The sequence below is a fragment of the Papaver somniferum genome, unplaced genomic scaffold (assembly GCF_003573695.1).
Source record: "Papaver somniferum cultivar HN1 unplaced genomic scaffold, ASM357369v1 unplaced-scaffold_18, whole genome shotgun sequence".
NCBI lineage: Eukaryota > Viridiplantae > Streptophyta > Magnoliopsida > Ranunculales > Papaveraceae > Papaver > Papaver somniferum.
The window spans coordinates 4140739-4162457 of NW_020627707.1; the positions used below are offsets into that span (position 1 = coordinate 4140739).

A 21719-nucleotide genomic window follows, 5' to 3' on the forward strand; every position below is an offset into this window, starting at 1 on the left:
TTTTGTGCATTAATTCTACATTTTATCCCATATTCTGTATTTTCATTGTTTTCAAGAATAAATACTTTTCTTAATTAATTTTGCATTTTTAGGTACTAAATAAAGCCTGGTTAACTCACGGAGCGAAAAGAACAAAGAAACGGCAAAGACTCCCGCAGAAAGGCAGCGAAGAATGATGTTTACAAGAGACGGATCAACTGGAAGTGGGCTTGAAGAGGAAGAATTGTCCTTAAAGAAGATATGGGCTTGGCATACCTAAGACCCAAAACCCTCACCCAAACCCATTTTCAATATCCATACCCGCCTTCATCTTCAGCCGTCAGATTGGATCATCTCAACATCCTACGGTCGTTTCATCGTAGTGCATCAAAGTCTGAAGATCCTGTCTAACACTACAACACCTAACTCCATCTTGAGCCGTCAGTTTCGTTGTATCAGGCATCCGACGGTCGATACCAGACTCTTCACTTGTAGCCGTTAAATCAATCTATCATTTCCGCATCCCATGGCTCAGCTTCGCGTATCATCGAAACTTGATGCATCCGCTCAACACCTAAGCACCAAATACCTATACCCTAACCCAAACACACCTTAACCCTAAAACTATCGGCTTCTCCTTCTTCTCCCCCTTTCTTCTCCTCTGCAACTCCACGACCACCACCTGCTCCGCCACCAACTCCTTCTCAATCACCACAACCACCACCATCTCTTCTCAAATCATCATACACACTCGACCCATCACCTATATCACGTTCTAATCTCTCTCAAACAACTAATTTCGCCTATTCTCTCACCACTGAACCCTAAGAGTGAGTTGGTGAAATTAGTTGATGATATAGACAATTGGAGGCGTGGGAAGCATCAGAAGATCGTAAGGAAGCATGGGTGAGAGCTATCAAGAGTTTGCAGTGATTAGGTAAACCTAATTTCTATTTCTTATAAACCCTAATTTCATAATTTGGGGATAATTGGGGGAACATGATTGTACGTCTAATTGAAGCATGGGTTGATTGATTGGGTTGTTATCAGTAGGTTAGGTGAACCAATTTTGGGTTTAATTGTATTTTTTTACAAACCCTAATTTTGCTGTTAATTGGGGATTTTTTGGGATTTCCATTGTATGTATAAATAGGGGTCTTTGGGTGTTGTAATGGGATATGTCTGGGCTAGCTAGTGCTTCATCCAAGAGGACTGGAATAGCCAGTGCCTCAAGGGTTAGTTCTTAGTTTAAATTATTTTGTAAATTTCAATTGTATTTGTTCACCATGTCTAGTATGTTCTAATTTACTTGCTAGGGCTTAGATGAAACTCTTGATTGCATGCTAGGATAATTAGTATACATGTTATTGTTCTTGTGATGTTTAAACTGAAGTAGGACTGATAATTAGCCATTTGAGCTAATTCACCTGTGATCAGCTGTGCTGTAAGAAGACAGCTGATGCTAGGGGTGAAGTTGTGACTGTGGTTAAGAAATTAGTCCATTTGAAGGACTGTAATGTATTGTCTTGGAATGATTTAACTGCCTTAGGATTGATGAATTGCTACTTGGGTTAACTCACTTGTGATCAGTTGTGCTGTAAGAAGACAGTTGATGCTAGGAGTGTAGCTAGTCAATAGTTAAGAATTCAATCCACTATAGAGATTTCCTTAGAATTGATAGTTAACTGGTTGAGCGAACAAGCCTGTGATCAGCTGTGTTGTAAGAAGACAGTTGATGCTAGGGGTAAGTTAGCAAGGTTAGTTAGTAAATCACTCATTGTAGTCTTCCCTGAAAGAACAAGACATAGCTTGCATAAGAACTTCCTTAGTTTAGGATCAAGATGTGGAATCAAATGCCTTAGTATCCTCCTAGTCTACCATCTGTAGCTGTAATCATCTTCACTGCCCTTGGCTAACAGCCTTGGTTTGTTTGTCTTTGTTTCACTGTTCTTATTCACTGCCACTGATTTTTCTTGTTAACTGTCACTTTCTTCATTACTTCAATTCACACCCAAGTCTCTGTGGTTCGACCCTGCCTTGCACACTCACTACAACAGACCATGTGCACTTGCAGGTATCATTTCTGTGACTCTTTTAGAGAGCTACCAATTCTTTGGCGCCGCTGCCGGGGACTGGTGCTGTGTAGTTGAAAAAAAAGAAAAAGAAAATAGTGTACCTGTCTTAGTGTAACTTAGCGTGTTGTAGATGTAACTTAGTGTTTTGCTGTTGTAACTTAGTATAACTATATTAGTGTAATAGTTTTAGTATAACTTAGCTATATTAGTATAACTGCATCTGTAACTTAGTGTAGCTCTTAGTGTAACTTAGCTTTAGCTGTAATTGTAGTTCTGCATCTCCTGCATCCATATCTGCATCATTTAGCATCTGCATCTTAGCTGTAAGCATTGCATCCATTGCATCCATATATGCATACCTGCATCATCTCTAGTTTGCATATTGTCATCATAACTTGCATCTGTCACTTGCATATCATTGCATGCCTGCATCTTCTCCATATCTTCATCTTGCATTTGCATCTGTGTTTGCATCCTTTCTCTTCAGCTTTGATCATTTCCTGTAGCTTTGCCATGCCCTGTAAGCATGATGCTCTGCAGCATTGCCCTGTGGCCTAGCACCTATAGCATTGCCTTGTCTGAAACTTGCTGCCTGAGCATACTTGTTATTTTCTTGCTGTGCTGCTTGCCCTTTTTCCTCATTGCTTCTTGGCCTCACCCATTTGCTTCAAAGAGACTGATCTTCTCTTTTGAGCCAACAGGTGCTGCTACAGCCAGCCTCTGGTGCTGCTGCTGTTTTCTGTGTTGCTGCTGCTGCTGTCTTGCTGCCTCCTACTGCTGCTGCTTCTTCTTCTTGTTGCTGTTGCTGATGAGCCTCTGGTGCTCTTGCTGAAGTTGATGTTGCTGTGAACCAAGCCCAACTGGGCTGTGCAACTAAAACAGAACAGCTGGGTTGTGCTACAAGAGTAAGCCTGAACTGAGGGCTTGACCCAAACAAAAGTTGACAACCATTTTCAAACCCAGTTGCACTTCTTTTTGGGCTGTGTAAATTCTAAAAGTGATTATGGGCTTGTGAATTGGACTGTGGACTTAGTTACATTTTGGGACTCAAACTGAAATTTGTTTAAACTGTGGGCTCCAACCATTCGTGGGCTTAGACTAAACTGAACTTTAAACCCCTACATTGTGAGCTTAGACCCAGACCAAAAATTTGAAAAACGTTTTAAAGTTTTAAAACCCAGCTGTGCCTCGCATTCCAGTTAACTGCTAGCCCAAAAACCCAACTGTTTCTGAACTCTGGGCTTGTTTCTGAACTGTGGGCCTGAACCAAACTTCGAGTGGGCCAAACTTTCAAAATTCCAAAAAACCAACGGTGAGATTTATTCACCAACAGTGGGCCTAAGAATCAAAGTTTTTAAAACAAATTTGGGCTCCAAAAACAACCCATCTGGGCTTCATACCAAGATTTGCCCGAAATGGTTGGGCTCTTTTATTCAAAACCTTTTGCTGGGCTCAATTTAAACTGATTCGTTGGGCTTCACTTCACACTCAGCTAGGCTTCATTTTGCACAGCAGTTGTGGGCTGTTTTCAAATTTCCTAGTGGGCTGTGCATTTTCCCGCCAATGTGGGCTTGCTCCCAATTTTAAAACCAAACTTTTCTCCCTAAAAAACCAAAAAGTTTCTTTCTCCCATAAAAACCAAAATTTTCTTTTTCCCTAAAGACCAAAATTTTTCTTTTTCCCATCAAAACCAAATGTCTCCCGACAAAACCAAATTTTTCCCAAAAATTCCAATCCCATTAAAAACCAAATTTTCTTGTATAGAATCTAGTAGATAGTTTCTTAGTTAAATCTTTTGTTTCTTTTGTACATATTTTGCTAATCCAATGTGACTCTTAACTAAAATATGTTGGATTTTTGCCTTGAATAACGGAGTTCTAATTTTGCTTTCGCCGTCAAATCGGGTATTCTCTTTCCTTTTTCTCTACTCACCATAATCCTCTTCGTATGTTATAATTCTTTTCATATTTTGGAACATTGAGGACAACGTTTAGTTTAGGTTTGGGGGTATGGTATAGATACCACGATCACATGCTATAATTGAAAACTGAACTCTTTCTTTTTGTTAAAAAAAAAGAAAAATGAAAAAAAATGAAAAAATGAAAATAAAAAATGAAAAAATTGAAAAAAAACATAAAAATGGAGCTCATTTACCTTGAAATGTTGACTCTTGTGCATGTACGTAAACATAAGGATTCTTAGTCTAGATATTTAGGCACCCCTGATTCTAGCACAATTCACATAGTGATAAGAAACTTGCACGCGCACGATCTACCAATACATGTATAGCCTCATCCTTGAGGTGTTCTATCGGAAGTCACGATTGCCAATCACTTTAGAATACTGAACGAAACTTGACTAGCTTGTTCTTTGGTTGGTTGGGATAGAAGGTGGAGGTTACATTAAGAAAGACAACCATCGAATTTAACCGGGTGCATCAAAAAAGGCTACCTCTTGCTAAGAGTCATGTAATTTTTTGTTTCCTTTTGTATATGTATCAAAAGTGTTACCATGTTAAAAAAAAAAAAAAAAAAAAAATATGATGTATATTCAGAAAAAAAAATACAAAAAAATTAAGTATTTATCAAATTCCATTTGTGTCATGTAAAGAAAATGGTTCTCTCTTGTCCAAAAATAAAAGAGAGTAGTCAATGTGAATAAGAGTCATTTTTTGTTTTAGTAAGCAAGGAAGGGTGTACGCCATTGATGTACAACGCGAGAAATTGTGAAATACCTCCAACTCATTCACAATTCTCGTAAAGTCCGGACAGCTAGCTAGATTTCGACCTCGGTTCTTAGCCTGAGAAACTATCTCTTGGTGATTAGTAGTCATAACATCCGATCTTTCTTTACACATGTGTAGATACACTTTACACTCTTATCACATGTCTTTATTTGTTATCAGTGCTAGGATTGTGCCTTTGATAGCTAGATTGACATCTCCATTTTGCTGTGAGCTTCTACTGTCTTGCACATGTCACATTTCATGGAATCTGAGCTTATATTTTGTCCTAGAACTTTGTAGGTACGTTCTAAGCAAACCTTCACGAGACTTCACTCGTCCACTAGGGACACTTAGTGGTTTAAAATGCATACGCTAAATGCATTCGAGAGACCAGCGACAGTGGTATAGGTAGGATTTCCTTAGTTTTGTTTTACTTGAGGACAAGTAAAATTCAGGATTGGGGGTATTTGATGAGTGCTAAAAAGTGCATATTTCTATATATTTTTCTTGGCATTTAACTCATCTTTTGTGCATTAATTCTACATTTTATCCCATATTCTGTATTTTCATTGTTTTCAAGAATAAATACTTTTCTTAATTAATTTTGCATTTTTAGGTACTAAATAAAGCCTGGTTAACTCACGGAGCGAAAAGAACAAAGAAACGGCAAAGACTCCCGCAGAAAGGCAGCGAAGAATGATGTTTACAAGAGCCGGATCAACTGGAAGTGGGATTAAAGAGGAAGAATTGTCCTTAAAGAAGATATGGGCTTGGCATACCTAAGGCCCAAAACCCTCACCCAAACCCATTTCCAATATCCATACCCGCCTTCATCTTCAGCCGTCAGATTGGATCATCTCAACATCCTACGGTCGTTTCATTGTAGTGCATCAAAGTCTGAAGATCCTGTCTAACACTACAACACCTAACTCCATCTTGAGCCGTCAGTTTCGTTGTATCAGGCATCCGACGGTCGATACCAGACTCTTCACTTGTAGCCGTTAAATCAATCTATCATTTCCGCATCCCATGGCTCAGCTTCGCGTATCATCGAAACTTGATGCATCCGCTCAACACCTAAGCACCAAATACCTATACCCTAACCCAAACACACCTTAACCCTAAAACTATCGGCTTCTCCTTCTTCTCCCCCTTTCTTCTCCTCTGCAACTCCACGACCACCACCTGCTCCGCCACCAACTCCTTCTCAATCACCACAACCACCACCATCTCTTCTCAAATCATCATACACACTCGACCCATCACCTATATTACGTTCTAATCTCTCTCAAACAACTAATTTCGCCTATTCTCTCACCACTGAACCCTAAGAGTGAGTTGGTGAAATTAGTTGATGATATAGACAATTGGAGGCGTGGGAAGCATCAGAAGATCGTAAGGAAGCATGGGTGAGAGCTATCAAGAGTTTGCAGTGATTAGGTAAACCTAATTTCTATTTCTTATAAACCCTAATTTCATAATTTGGGGATAATTGGGGGAACATGATTGTACGTCTAATTGAAGCATGGGTTGATTGATTGGGTTGTTATCAGTAGGTTAGGTGAACCAATTTTGGGTTTAATTGTATTTTTTTACAAATCCTAATTTTGCTGTTAATTGGGGATTTTTTGGGATTTCCATTGTATGTATAAATAGGGGTCTTTGGGTGTTGTAATGGGATATGTCTGGGCTAGCTAGTGCTTCACCCAAGAGGACTGGAATAGCCAGTGCCTCAAGGGTTAGTTCTTAGTTTAAATTATTTTGTAAATTTCAATTGTATTTGATCACCATGTCTAGTATGTTCTAATTTACTTGCTAGGGCTTAGATGAAACTCTTGATTGCATGCTAGGATAGTTAGTATACATGTTATTGTTCTTGTGATGTTTAAACTGAAGTAGGACTGATAATTAGCCATTTGAGTTAATTCACCTGTGATCAGCTGTGTTGTAAGAAGACAGCTGATGCTAGGGGTGAAGTTGTGACTGTGGTTAAGAAATCAGTCCATTTGAAGGACTGTAATGTATTTTCTTGGAATGATTTAACTGCCTTAAGATTGATGAATTGCTACTTGGGTTAACTCACTTGTGATCAGTTGTGCTGTAAGAAGACAGTTGATGCTAGGAGTGTAGGTAGTCAATAGTTAAGAATTCAATCCACTATAAAGATTGCCTTAGAATTGATAGTTAACTGGTTGAGCGAACAAGCCTGTGATCAGCTGTGCTGTAAGAAGACAGTTGATGCTAGGGGTAAGTTAGCAAGGTTAGTTAGTAAATCACTCATTGTAGTCTTCCCTGAAAGAACAAGACATAGCTTGCATAAGAACTTCCTTAGTTTAGGATCAAGATGTGGAATCAAATGCCTTAGTATCCTCCTAGTCTACCATCTGTAGCTGTAATCATCTTCACTGCCCTTGGCTAACAACCTTGGTTTGTTTGTCTTTGTTTCACTGTTCTTATTCACTGCCACTGATTTTTCTTGTTAAATGTCACTTGCTTCATTACTTCAATTCACACCCAAGTCTCTGTGGTTCGACCCTGCCTTTCACACTCACTACAACAGACCCTGTGCACTTGCAGATATCATTTCTATGACTCTTTTAGAGAGCTACCATGAAGGAGAATTGGTTATGATTCATCTCAGAAAAGAAAGATTTCCTACTGGTACTTATAACAAGACCAAGATGAAGAAATATGGACCATTCAAGATTTTGAAGAAAATCAGTGACAATGCTTATGTTATTGATCTTCCATCGACTTGGAACATCTCTAATATCTTCAATGTGCAATAAATATTCAACTTCCATGGAGAGAATGAAGTTCTTTCTATACTTTAACTCGAGGGCGAGTTTCTTTCAAGAAGGGGGGACTGATGTAGTACATCTTTCTCTGTATCAACAATGATTGTTGATCCTTTTCTTCTGTATCAACTGTAACAGTTGACCTCATTCTTTTGGGTCAACTATGACTGTTGATCCCTTACGTTGGATCAACTATGACTGTTGATCCCTTACGTCAGTTTAAGTTAGTTTGCTTCGCAAGTATTTCCTTTTCTAGTTTTCGTCAAACTCTTTCCTTTATTCAGCTCATGTAAGTCTATATAAAGGATGGAACTCTTGTTTACAAGACACATTTTATTATGGGGAAATTAGACTCAGGCCCAACCCATGGATATCCCATAATATGAGGCCCTTAATTAAAAGAAATTTAAATCTAGGCCCCGATTTATTAAAGGACATTCATACCCTTTTATTTATTGTCAAGCCCATAATTAATAAAATTTAAAACTAAGCCCCTAATTAAATAAAATTTAAAACTAAGCCCAAAATTATTACAAATATATGTATTAATTTAATATTTATTTACAACAATTTTTTAGCATGTGTAACTAGAAGTTACACACACATCTGTCTAGTGTAATTGAGAGTTACATAGGCATCTATCTAATGTAACTGAGAGTGACACATGCATTTGACTTGTGTATTCAACATCAACTCCAATTCCAGCGAGACCGATATCACATATGATCAATTAGCTTTTATGAAGTTATCAGAATCCTGAAATATAACAACAAGCAATCAGTTTTTATAAGATTAAATGAACAACATATTCACTTTCACATACATCTGACTAGTTTAACTAACAGTTACACATTCATATTGGAATTCAATAAATTAAGGCAAGAACATAAGCATGATTACCAAATGTTATAATTTTCAAACCACTGATTTCTGCGGTAAAAATACGAGTTAAGGGTTCAACATTTCGGGGCAACCGAAGAATAAGAAACAACATATAAACCGAGGCATGCTGGACTAACCTTGCAGTATCAAGAGAAATTTTCATTCGCATGTGCCACGTGAGAGTCGATCCATGAGAAGGTCCTGTAATGTCAATCAAAATAGTGTCAACCTTTGCAAGTTTCAGTAACGTCTGACATAAAACGTTCAAAAAGTAATAGTTATGCCGTGTAATTGAGTTTCAAATACGCATCAATTGGTAAAATATGAACTTTGTCTCGCCATAAATACAATAACCCAGCAGGGAAATTATAGTCGAATGTCAAATACTACTCAACGAATATACTTCATTCTGTAATTCAAACTCAGTCTAACATCAGAATGACCAAAAAATGAAAAAGAAAACTTTACAATGATCTCTATAAATGAAGTTGAGTAAACCTTAAATTCAGTTTCTGCATCTTGTCTTTCGCAATTCAATCTCTTGACAGATGCAATGAGATTGTCATCATCAATATGAGCTCTATAAACACATCCAAACCCACCCTTACCCAAAATATTAGTCTCATTAAACTTGTCAGTAAGAGAGCAATACTACTTTTCAGAAAACGAGACAAATATATTTTCAAATTTAACACACTGAAATAGCATGTGTAATTGGCAGTTACACATCCAACTAGCATGTGTAGCTAGCGGTTACACATCCAACTAGATTGTGTAACTGGCATGTGTAATTTTTGGTTACAAAGTTTGTTCATTTTAGCAGGTGTAATTAGAAGTTACTTATGCATGTGTCTAGTGTAATTCAGAGTTACGCATGCATCCTACTTGTGTAATTAGAAGTTACACAAGCATATAACATGTGTAACTAGAAGTTACACATATAAATAACTTGTGTATATCACATGTTCTACTACGAAACATCTAAATTTAATACGAGCTATAAATGTTTCCTAGTTACTACGGAAAGCATACAAGCTAATTAAATACGACGGACTTCATTAAAACACTAAATATAAACATCAAACCCATCAAAAAGTTAAGGTACCTGGGAAGTGTAGTAACTCCCACACAGATCATGAGGAGCCTTTGGAGGAACAAAAAGAACAACCTTGAACTCAACATCACCTTCAGCTTTGAAATGACTCCAAGACATAAGATTGTCCTCACTACAAATCCTGTTAAGAAAACCATAATTCACATTTGGATCAACAATTTATAATTCATAGTGAACGAACAGTTCAAACTAGCAATTCATAGCAAACTGACGCACTTCAATGTGGCAAGTTCAAAAGAAGAAAGCAACTCAACAAAAATTTAAATTGCATCTGTACGACGAAACATAAACTTTATATCCTATCCAATCAGCATGTGTACCTAGAAGTTACACATATAATTATCTTTTGTAACTAGTAGATACACATCTATTTATTATCATGTGTAACTAGTACCTGCACATCCATTTAGCATGTGTATATATAAGTTACAATACATGAAGTCATTTATTTTATCACTCAATTGACTGCCTGATTTGTATATATAATGACTTGCTTGCAAGAGAAAGTTGAATACATGTTCCAATACCTATTCCACCAGAACACCACCACTGGTTTCAAATCCTCATACAAACCTGTTCCTATACCACCACCTCTACCACCAAAACGTGTCAAATCTGGAAAAAAACAACAAAAATATGCACTATTTCATGGGACTGTGTACCTAGCGATGTGTATCTATAATCTACACATCTAATTAGCATGTGTAACTGGTAGCTACACATCCATTTAGCTTGCGTACCTAGAAGTTACACATCTAATTAGCATGTGTAACTAATAGTTACACATCCAATAAAGGTCAGATAACTTACATCAAATCAGTAGCCAACCTGATTAAACTCCGGAAAGTCCTCCGCTTCCAGAGATAAACGTCCATGGGTTTCATATACCTGGAACCACAAGAGTTAAAAATGCATCTTACTAGCAAAAAATTCCATCAAAGCATCATACTAACAAGGTTCAAAGACACGTTATCTGATATTATAAGAACAATAGTTGATCCTAGATTCCCAGCGCAATAAATCATACATGTCAGAGCTAAAAAAAAGTTTTAAGTACATAAGGTAACTCACCATTAATTATGTTATACAGAATCAGGACCTAAAGAAAGACGCATACAAGTTTCACAAGTTTGTTCTGCATATAGTTGTCTTGCAAAGTAATAAGACAAAAAGGTATCATAATATCAGATTAAAATGAAGTATCTGCTCTTCTTGTTAAATGAAATCTCTTGAATTGCAATCACACTACGAAAAAGTTGTTTTTATGGTCAGATCACAATAACAATGCAACTTAAAAAGGAAAAAAATGCACAACTGGCAAATAAACTGCTTTACTATTTGCAGGAACTAAGTGAATAAATTACAATTAAGAGATCAGTTGAAATAAGAACTTAAATAGATGTGTAATACGACTTGTGTAACCGGAAGTTACACATGCATAAGGCACGTGTAATCGAAAGTTACACATCCAATCAGATAGTGTAACTAGCAGCTACACATTCAGTTAGTATATCCTCGGACATGAACAAAAACGTGCCTATGCAGAGGCACAAACTGATACACAAGCAAACCAATACCTGCGCTTACAGTCTCTGCAACCATCATCAATCACAGCTAGACCTTCCTGCAAATTTTTAACAGATTGATTGGTTTGAAATGAAAACCAAGGAGGCAACTAAAATGGAAATCAAACGAAAACTAAAATGGAAAACTTACTTCGAGTAAAGTTTCCAAATTAAAGCATCTGTAGCACGGCCGGATGACCAGGAAAAACGCCTCTCTACTTCTTCAACGGTCACATAACCTTGAGCCTAAGATTACCGAATACATTTTAGTACTATTTTTCTCAACCATAAAACGTACAATACCGATTTTATAACCACTCAAATATATATATATCTTATCCAGAACAAAATTCATACAATACTAATATATTAAATATAGGCAAACCATTGCATAGTCAAGTACATTATATCCCAAAACAAAACAAAACAAAAGGGGTAGAAAGACATTTCTATCAGAATCTCGATACACTGACTAATGTGCCAGTGAACTTGTTTGTAAACATTAAACTTTCACCAACCAAACAACGAAGTTTAAGGTTTCCCGACCGTATCATATCCTGAGTATCCCTAGGAAGTTAACAATGCAGCGCATTTAGTTGACAAGTTATGCTGACAATAAAAAGGTAAAGACGTCTGAGAAAATAATATACAGTCATGTTCAAACAAGCGAATTGAGAAAGATCTTGTATGAGAAGCTAGAAGGGAATGACACAGATATAGTGACTATAGTTCTCGTCACATTGGTGGACTTATAGTGTCTGTAATTCTCGTCTCAACCTTGATTTCCTTTCAGTACCAGATAAAAACCAACAAAATACCATTTGAAACCAATAAATAGTCACCTGAAGAACCAGTATCAACTTTTGATTGTTCAAAATGCTCTAGCAAGATCATGTAAAGTATCTCCAACTTACAGTGTACAGTACGGCTCCAACATCCATACCAAACTTCTCAGATTCATATCAAAACACCACCACTAACTCCAAATCCAAATTATCCTCAAAACCTGATCCACCACCACCACTGCCTCCGCATCCTCTTCCAAAACCTGCACCTCCACCATCAACACCACCACAAATTCTTTAATCAAACTGCATATTTGTAGTCCAAGATTCAAGATAAGCAAACTAAAATCGAACCAGAATGAAAAGAATGCAACCTTAATGGAAAGAATGCAACATTTTCAAGTAAAAAGTCGAACAAAGAGATTCTGACTATCGGCTGAGAAAAAATACACAACTCACTGGTTAACAATGTAACAAAATAATTTTACACATAAATTATTAGTAGTAACAATCATTACTATACGTAAGTAAAATCTATGTAAACATAAGTTACACATTCAAACAATATGTGTAAGTAAAAGTTACACATCTAATTAGCATGTGTAACTAGAAACTACACATTTATTTAGTCTGTGTAACTTGAAGTTACACATCCACTTAACTTGTGTAACTAGAAGGTAGCAACAATATGGGTATTTCAGTAGAATTGTGGTTACCAAGGGATCTTGTTTCCAGGCGTTTCCTCTTAGATTTACCGATGCCAGTGAACTTCTATCTGCAAATAAGAGACAAGACAAGTTAAAGATCACCATCATTCCACCTATTAATTTGTTTACTTCATAGTCTTCTCTATCTTCTCGAAATGAAATTGAAGTTTTCAGTTTTTGAGATTTATGAAAATACTTTTTGAATTCCATATTGAGATCTATCACTTAATTATTTTGATCGAATTAAAATGATTGCAACAGAAGAAATTTACCTGTTCAATAATTTTTGGTGATGAAGTCTTCTCGATCTTTCACTGCTGATGACTTTCTCGATCTTCTTTACCTCAGGAAGATGGACTTCAGGAATATTTGGTCGAGACCTGAAAAGAACAATAACAAATTCATAGGAAACAACTCCAGAAGAAAATAATCCATTGGAAAACTTGCAAACGCTCAATTAATCGACTCACTTTTGGATGAAGGTAGATGCATTCGACCACAAGAACAGAACAACCAAAGTCAATATAGAACAGTGGCAGACCAAATTGAGCAAGTGGTATTCCAACAATTCAAATAGAACCCATGTAACAGTAGCTCCACCAAGAACACTAGCTGAAATCTTCTTGTTCCTTCATAAGAAAACATCAGCAGCTGCAGCAGCAGAAAATTCACAACACATTAATCATAACGAAAAATCTAAGCATTCACAAATCAACCAATCAATTTTACTAAAATAATTTTGGGCCAGATCGTAAAAAAATAATTTCTCAACTCTCAAATTCAAAAAGACATGTAGGTGGACTGTAAAGTAAACAAATTGATATATGAAGTAATGGTGATCTTTAACTTGTCTTATCAATTATTTGCAGAGGGAAGTTCACTGGCATCGGAAATGTGTTTGTTGGATAAGCTACATGTTATGTTTTGTTAGCTATTGTGGTAATTCTATTCTCTTACGATGATTGAAAAGGAATACACAGATGCATATCTTGAAGTTTACCTTCAACAAACTCGACTGTTTCAAATTTCAGTAACAATCTTGCTCAAACAAATAAGCTACATGTTCTGTGATTCTCATTACTTTAAGTCAATCTATACTTCTGTACCTTCGCAAAAGATAGTTTAATTCAATATAATCTTATAATGCAAGTTTCTGATTTTCAATTGCTAAGACATGAAGCAAAGTATATCTTTAGTGTTTCTGTTTTTAATTACTAGGACAACATTGACCAAATGAATTTTCAGAAAAATAAGGCTCTTAATAACTATATACATTGTTTACGTGTATGTGTGGATTGCAGGGAGTGGTGGTGTTGATAATGATACCAAAAAAGTGGTTAAGCAGATGAGGATGGTGTTGTCTAGTGAGCTTCAGGTAAACATGACTCCATAAAATTTGATTGTGATTGCCACATTTCTAGGTATCTATATATGTTGGCATATGGATGTCTAACTGCTAGTTATCCGAAACCTGTAACTAACAGGATGTGTAACTAGCAGTTACACATTCTGGGATATAAAGTTTATGTTATGTATATTGCAAGTTCTTATGAAAAGGTATATCATGCATATTAGAATGACTAGATAACATTGTTCGGCAGTTGCTTTATGGCCAGCTTGTTCTCAGTAAAGGACCATCATTCAGTTTGGATGAGGATCTAGCAGTAACTACCAGGATGTGTAACTGCTAGTTACACATCCTGGGATATAAAGTTTATGTTATATATATTGCAAGTTATTATAAATACAGCTATAACAAGCTTGGTAATACCCAAATTCCACCTTCGTAAATCTAATCAGATCCACGAAATCAATCAGTTCAGCTACAAAGTGAGATACCGATCAATATAGCTTCAATTTTCACATGTTTAATATTTAATTGATTCATACATCCTAATCTAAGTATACAAAAACACAGAAATCACAGCCACTCAAACCTCGATAAGATCACAGACAAGCAAAACAAACTAAACATCTAGGAATTGACATCAACTTTACATACAAACCCCAATCAAGTGCATCGATCATGAAATTAACAGTAAAACAAATCATTATCCACCTCCAATAACATGCAACTAAGTCCACTAAAACCAGATAAGAAATTATTTCAAATCCAAACAAAATCAAACCAAATCTAGAACTTCAAGCTCAAAATTCAACCTCAAAAAACCTAGATCAACCACCAAACTACCAAACAAATCTACAAAAAATCACAAAAAATCAGTAGTGAGATTCTTACGCTTTCCACCACCAAAGACATGATTAACAGGTTTCTTCCTTCCCAAGAGGCGATTAATAGCAGAATGAACACCTTTTGCTGATGAAGATTTAGGTACTGACTGATGTTTAACTTCCTTTTCATTATCAAAATCAGATGAAGACGATGATGATTAATCATGTGAATGAATCTTCTCTGATATCTTCTCCATCAACGATGAATGATTTTTACGAAATCTCCATTGAATCAAATCAATTCGCAAGGTGGAAAATGAATCTCAGAAAACCCTAGAAATGGTTTCTCCACAGACGAGAGAGAGGAAAGAGAGAGAAAGAAAATTTAGAAATGAAAATATCTACTGATTTTATTCTTGTTTAAATAGAAAAGGGTAAAGTTGTCATAGCGAAAAAAACATTTTCGTTATGAAGCCCTAAAAATGAAAGTATTGGGCCTCGAAATATCAAAATATGAAAGTATGGAGTTGATAGTGGAGGATCCATTTTGTGGGGCTTCTAAATATTGAACCCATATAGTAGGGTGGTTCTAGTATTTTTCACTTTTATTATCAATATTATTATCAAGTTTGTTTATCAATCTTTTGTCTTAGAATCTTGATCCTAGAATCAGTTTTCTATTAAGTTTCTGACGAAACTTAAACCTATCCCTATTACCCCTGTTCTGTGCTATACTATACAGTATTGCACCGGAATTTTAAAAATAGATATGTATATAATGATGAATATGGACGTATTACAGACCTATATTAAACAGTATTGCACCGGTCTGTAACAGGCTTTCGCCTCCTAGGGATACAGTCAAGTTTGGACAGTATTTTAGGATATCACTAGGTATCACCCCGGCCTACGGCCGGGGCTTAACCTTTGGATGGTAGTCGTCATGTATGGTTAAACATAAACCTCCAGTACACATCTGTAATGAGTTGCATCTATCGTTTGTAAGTTGGGTCGTGTTGGTGCTTTTGGCGCATGTGCATTCATGTGATTCATCCAAAGATTTATACCTGATATAAAGACAGATTACCGCCTAAGCATAAATGATGACTGTAAACATAATTTAAAATAATGAACGTAAATATTATGACTAACCTTTTTATACCTGACATCTATCTGTCAGCATCAAAGTTTGAACCACGGAGATGCACCGAGTAAAGCATACCATAAAATTCGAAGTAGAAGCGCATATTAGGGATATCTTGATAGACCATTATGAAAAAATTGATAGACCATTATGCATTAACGCCGTTTCTTAGAATATGATAGTTCCCTTTGCAAAATCGGGTCCGTATCTTGTGTGCCAAAGGCAATATGAGCCACCTGTGCCAAGCCAATGAAATCGCGCCACGTATTCCTCTTTATTTCTAATATCAAAACCGGATATAATTTCCTTAATCCATTCTTCTCGGTTTGGAAACAGTATCAAAACGGATTCCGTTAATGAATTTGGGAGAGAGAATATAGTTAAAGGAACAATCATGAGCTATACATAGTTGTATCTGGAACAACTTGAATACTGCTGGTGTATAAACACTTGCTGCATGGTTCAAAATTTTTACTGGAAATGATAATGTAGGAGTACTTTGGCTCGCTCTAAAATCCATCCTTTTTTCTTCGTAACGACGATCATCCACTAGTCTTTCAAAATTCTCGAAAAAACGCAATAGATCATACTTGTAGCTGACATATCTTTTTACAAGACTATTTAAGCTTTCGCTGCGTTGAGTGGTGGTTATTTCAGCACAAAAGGTGTCTCGCCCATAAACTAGTGCCCATTTTTCCTTTAGATCATATAATCTTCTTAGCCAATCATTTCCATTGAGATTGTATTTTTCAAGCATCTTAAACCAAGCATTTGTAAATTCTTCTTCATCCTCGTAATCATAGACACAATTTGTGAAATCAGTTGCGAAGTTGGTAAATTTATGAAACACGTGGCTAAGATGCTTTGCAGCATTTTGATAAATATGCCAAATACACAACCGATGACATGATTCTGGCCACTGTGAAGCTAATGCTTTAGCCATTGCTGCGTCTTGGTCAGTGAAAATACTTTTTGGCTTTTTTCCAGACATAGCTTTGGAAAAAGTATCAAACAACCAGATAAAAGTTTCTGCAGATTCATCATATAATAATGCAGCACCAAAAATAATTGATTGTTTATGATGATTCACTCCGACGAACATGGCAAAGGGTCGTCCTTCTTTGTTTTTCCTGAAAGTAGTATCAAAACATACTACGTCGCCGAACAGATCATAATCTAACATCATCCTTGCATCAGCCCAGAAAATGTTAGTTATCAAATCATCTTCATCAACTTGTATAGCAGAATAGAAATTAGGATCATTTACTTGCATTTTTTGTAGATATTCTAATACACCACCTGTCTCTCCATATTTTATTTTTCTTGTTCGCTTAGTACGTAAATAATTTTTATGATCAATAGGTATAAACCCAAGATTCTCACGACCACCAGCTTGTCTACTCATAAACTCAAAAGCCTCTTTAGGAGCAATTCCTGAACTATCAGCCATATCAGCTTGAGCTGCATTTGCGATATTTAGCTTTCTGTGTGACCTAAAAAGATGAGACTTACTAGGAGTTGTAGTCACATGTGTATGATACGGAAAAAATTTACTAACACGATACTTACAATCGGGTGTGCGATTAATTTTCATTTCTGCTAGGCACCCAAACCTCGTTTCTGCTCGGTGATTTTGTACAGTATCATCGCGTTTATCTTCTTCGCGGGTACCTTGGGCTGAACAAACGTAAAGTCTGTCTCTCAATTTGCCATCTTGGAATAAATGTGTTCTACTTTTCCTAACACTAAAACCCATCATAAAAGCATATGCATTATAAAATTTGAATGCATCATCTTCGGTTCCGAACTCCATTCCAACGACAGGAATTTCTTCTTTTCGTATTCTAAAATGCATTAAATCGACGTTTCTAGTATTCGTTGGCTCTTCAATACTTTCATCAACATTTCTAGTATTTTCTGGCTCTTCAATAAGTTCATCAGTTAAAGAAGTGTTTAAATCTATACCTTGATCAAAATCCAATCTTCGATTAGTTTGACTTCCTTCTATAAACTTATCCGCAGGGCATGCGTTCTACAGCATCAAAATACAAAACATAAATTAGCATATGAAATCTAGAAACAACATACATATTTTGACCGGGTGAAATATACAATATGATTAGTATTCATATAAGTAGTACCTCCAGATCATCAGGCTCCATAAAACTCAACTGTTTGTGTTTTTTTTTTCTTAGCATCATGAACGAAGTATATAAAAGTAGATATATAGTGTATATATATGGTCAAATATTTTTTATATTTTCTATTTATATAAAAATAACAGAAAATAATTTATTTATATTCTCTCTCCCAAATTCATTAACGGAATCCGTTTTGATACTGTTTCCAAACCGAGAAGAGTGGATTAAGGAAATTATATCCGGTTTTGATATTAAAAATAAAGAGGAATACGTGGCGCGATTTCATTGGCTTGGCACAGGTGGCTCATATTGCCTTTGGCACAGAAGATACGGACCCTGCAAAATCACCATTGACGGTACCTTAATCAATCAATCCATGCTCGGGAAATGATCAAAAATCAAGGCCTAATAAATAGTTTCGGAGTCTTGTTGATCATTGTAGCTTTAAACCACTGAGCTGCAACAACTAAAAGAAAAACAATATTGAATTTACAACGCAACAAAGTTCAGCACCCAGTAAGTAGGCATTATAGCCTGGGACAACACACCAAAGCACTTACGCAAAGAGGCGATAACCCCATGCATATCCATAATACCTTTATGTAACGCTTTTATAACCAATATATGAAAGACTTTTGTCAAAATCTTTTGTGCTCTAAAACGTTTTGGGCATATCACCTTTTTAACCATTGAACTTAATTGTTTGTATGGGTTTTCTTCTAAACTCAAATAGATTGAAACATTCAGTAATCATTAAAAAAAATCATTGCATTGCTTCATGGGATCTTACTCAAGTACATATCCAAACACAAAGGGATTTATGGTACCACGTCACGGTCTCTATAGCTGTCCCTATTTGAATTCCATTTCCTCTAGATTACTACTTTCTTCTAATTACGATATTCACATACGCCATGCCAGAGTTTGCATCTTTCCCGTCTATTTATTTTTTTGATGTGCTTTAAATAGAGAATACACAACACCCTTCGACATCTGACAATCATATAGCAGCCGCTGCTCCATTAAAATTCATGCACCTGATAATTTAAACAACTTGCGAGTAAGATAAACCTATACGTGGTGTGAACACTCAACTGAATACGATTAGTATCTGAAATCCATGTGCCTAAGCAAGCATCATTTTTCCGTTCGCATCACCATTGCAATAGTCCCCTTTGCAAAATACTTTATCAAATAATCATTAGTAACGTATTGGCTTAGCAACAAAAATTCAGCATCTTTCTTTGTATGTCTCCCTTACTCCATGGTGTTGCATGTTTATGCAACAGGTTAATTTGAGAAGTGTTCCGAAGATGCGGTACATCCATGTATATTGTGTAATGGCGTAGTTTGGAGATTAATTGTGTGGTATATTTTTGTAATCTCCATACATCACATGCTACAACTTTCGATGCATTCAATTGTGAATACTGGATATCGATATCGCCTCCAAGAATAATAAACAGATGTGAGTTGTAAAATTGGATGGGATAAGGAATAATGTTACCACACGGGGAAGTATTTTGTCTGAAGTTTTAATGCCAGACCCAACAACATCAAACACAAAACTATATCTGAATAAACAGTGGATGGGTAACATTGTTTTTACCATTTTATCGGCAAGATCTCCCAATGATCCCATTTTCGTGCGACCGCATCATCCAATTCAAACCAGCAAGATGGTAATACCTCATCGCACCTTGGATTCTTGTAAACCTATCAGTTAAGAATGCACCAACAGTTACACTATTCAATTTTAAACGGCTTCAGACAAAAGTGAAGAACATCGTTCCTCTATTGCGTAAACTCTCATAATAAAATTAATTGAGGGTTTAAAATTAAACAGTGTAACTGTTGAATAGTGAAGAAGTAAAACACTATAGATTCTGTACAAATGTTCCATGTATTTGTTCTATTCTGATTAAATAGAAAAGAAACAACCGGAAAGAAGGCATACATGATGGTTGAGTCAACAATCTTGACTCAACTTAACAGCATGGCGACCCACGTTCAAATTGAACCATCAATGGTTTCAGTGATCAATTTTAAAGAGCGATTTTTCGGTCTTTTGTTGGTGATAGGTTCAGAAGGATTGATTTTTTTATACATGGGCAGCGAGGATCAAAACGCGTGTGCATTTGTTTTCCAAGTCATCTTCTGATATGGTGAAAACAAAAATTAGGGTTTCTCTTTGTAGAAAGAAACAATTGCGACCTTGGGTTAGCTATGAGCGAGAGTTAGCTAGGCCGACAGATTTTGGCTAGTTTAAGCCGGAAGTTAACTGTTTTTCGGACCGCCGCATAGGTTAATTGTTCAATGCCGGTGCGGTTAGGTTAGCTATTTTAGGGGCCTTGTTATCATCTCTGCCGTCAGTTCAGAGAATATCTCGACCGGTCTTTGTCCATCATAGACACCACCTCTCCTTAGAACATTGATATAAAGAGCTGAATTAAACAGTAGTCCGGACCGTTACGGCACGGGTCATATCCTAGTCACATATATATACAAAATCGCATCAAAAAATCCAAAATTCTCCATCAATTCTACCAAAAAAAAAACCCAGAAAATACATTATCCGTTTAATTTCCTTTGTCTAGAGTAAATCGATGGTAAATACCAGCAGGTAAAACAATCATATCACCTTCTTTGATCCAAATTCTAATCCACCGATCATCACTGTCTCGGACATCAAAGTATCCACTCCCTTGTAAGCAGTAACGAATCTCTTCATCAGCATGGATATGCTCTCTAAAGAAATTCTTGAGTTTCTCTTCGTAATTTTCAACTTTCTCTGGACATAAATCTAATAAATCCTGCAAAAACAAAAACCCATATTCAAAAATTAACAATCATCATACCAAAATGGTTCAAATTTAAGAAATACCCAAATCAGTGAAAAGGTGTTACTTCACCATGTAATTGTATCCTCTAGTTTGTCTGATTTTCTGCAACTCCTTATCATTTTCATAGTCTTTTGGGTTCAAGTGCCAGTATAGCACTCCAATATCTACCAACAAAAAAGTTAAAAAAAAAATCTTACAATTAAATTGAGAATAGAAAAGTATAATTGAGATAAATTGGAAATGAAATTCAGAACTACGTACCTGCTAATTTGCTTAAAGAGACGGGTTGATTAGGATTTTTCTGGTGAGGGAGTCTTTGATCCTCAGAGGTTTCGTCCATGTACCATGCCTCCATATTTTTTATGGCTCTGGTTCGATATTGGTTTTTGAGTACTTAAAAGCTTACTCTGTAACCTCCTGTTAGCATTCAAAAGAAATGGGCATTGGGAAAAAAAATATCACTAGCATCTAGAAGGATAATCGTTACTTGCCAAATGGAGGGCTCGTATTTGTTAGGGAATAACACGAATGCTTGCAAAAAAATAAATGAGCTCATACTCGCGCATTTTCTTCAGAAAGATCTGAAGTTGAATGGGAACCCTGTCCACATATGCGCTTGTCATATCATTGCTCGAGGTTAACTGATTCCTGTTATTACATAAAGATGTGTGATTCTCTTTGGATGAGCTATGTGGGACTATTGTACTTGAAGTTTTGCAAGGGGCGCCTCCGAAGTCCAAACCCATGAATCACAATTGGGCTTGAACAGGAAATCAATTTTTAGTACAT

At 36.2% G+C, this 21719-nt stretch overlaps 1 protein-coding gene across 1 annotated transcript; it reads right to left on the reverse strand.

The window, feature by feature from the left end:
* Window positions 1–20648: 20648 nt before the first annotated feature.
* LOC113338127 (1,2-dihydroxy-3-keto-5-methylthiopentene dioxygenase 1-like) lies at window positions 20649–21350 on the reverse strand. The gene is made up of 3 exons (XM_026583639.1): window positions 21192–21350; window positions 21000–21094; window positions 20649–20900 (listed from the first exon to the last, which is right to left on the reverse strand). Exons 1-3 carry the CDS (start codon window positions 21283–21285, stop codon window positions 20667–20669), a joined length of 423 nt encoding a protein of 140 aa, XP_026439424.1. The 5' UTR covers window positions 21286–21350; the 3' UTR covers window positions 20649–20666.
* Window positions 21351–21719: the final 369 nt, after the last annotated feature.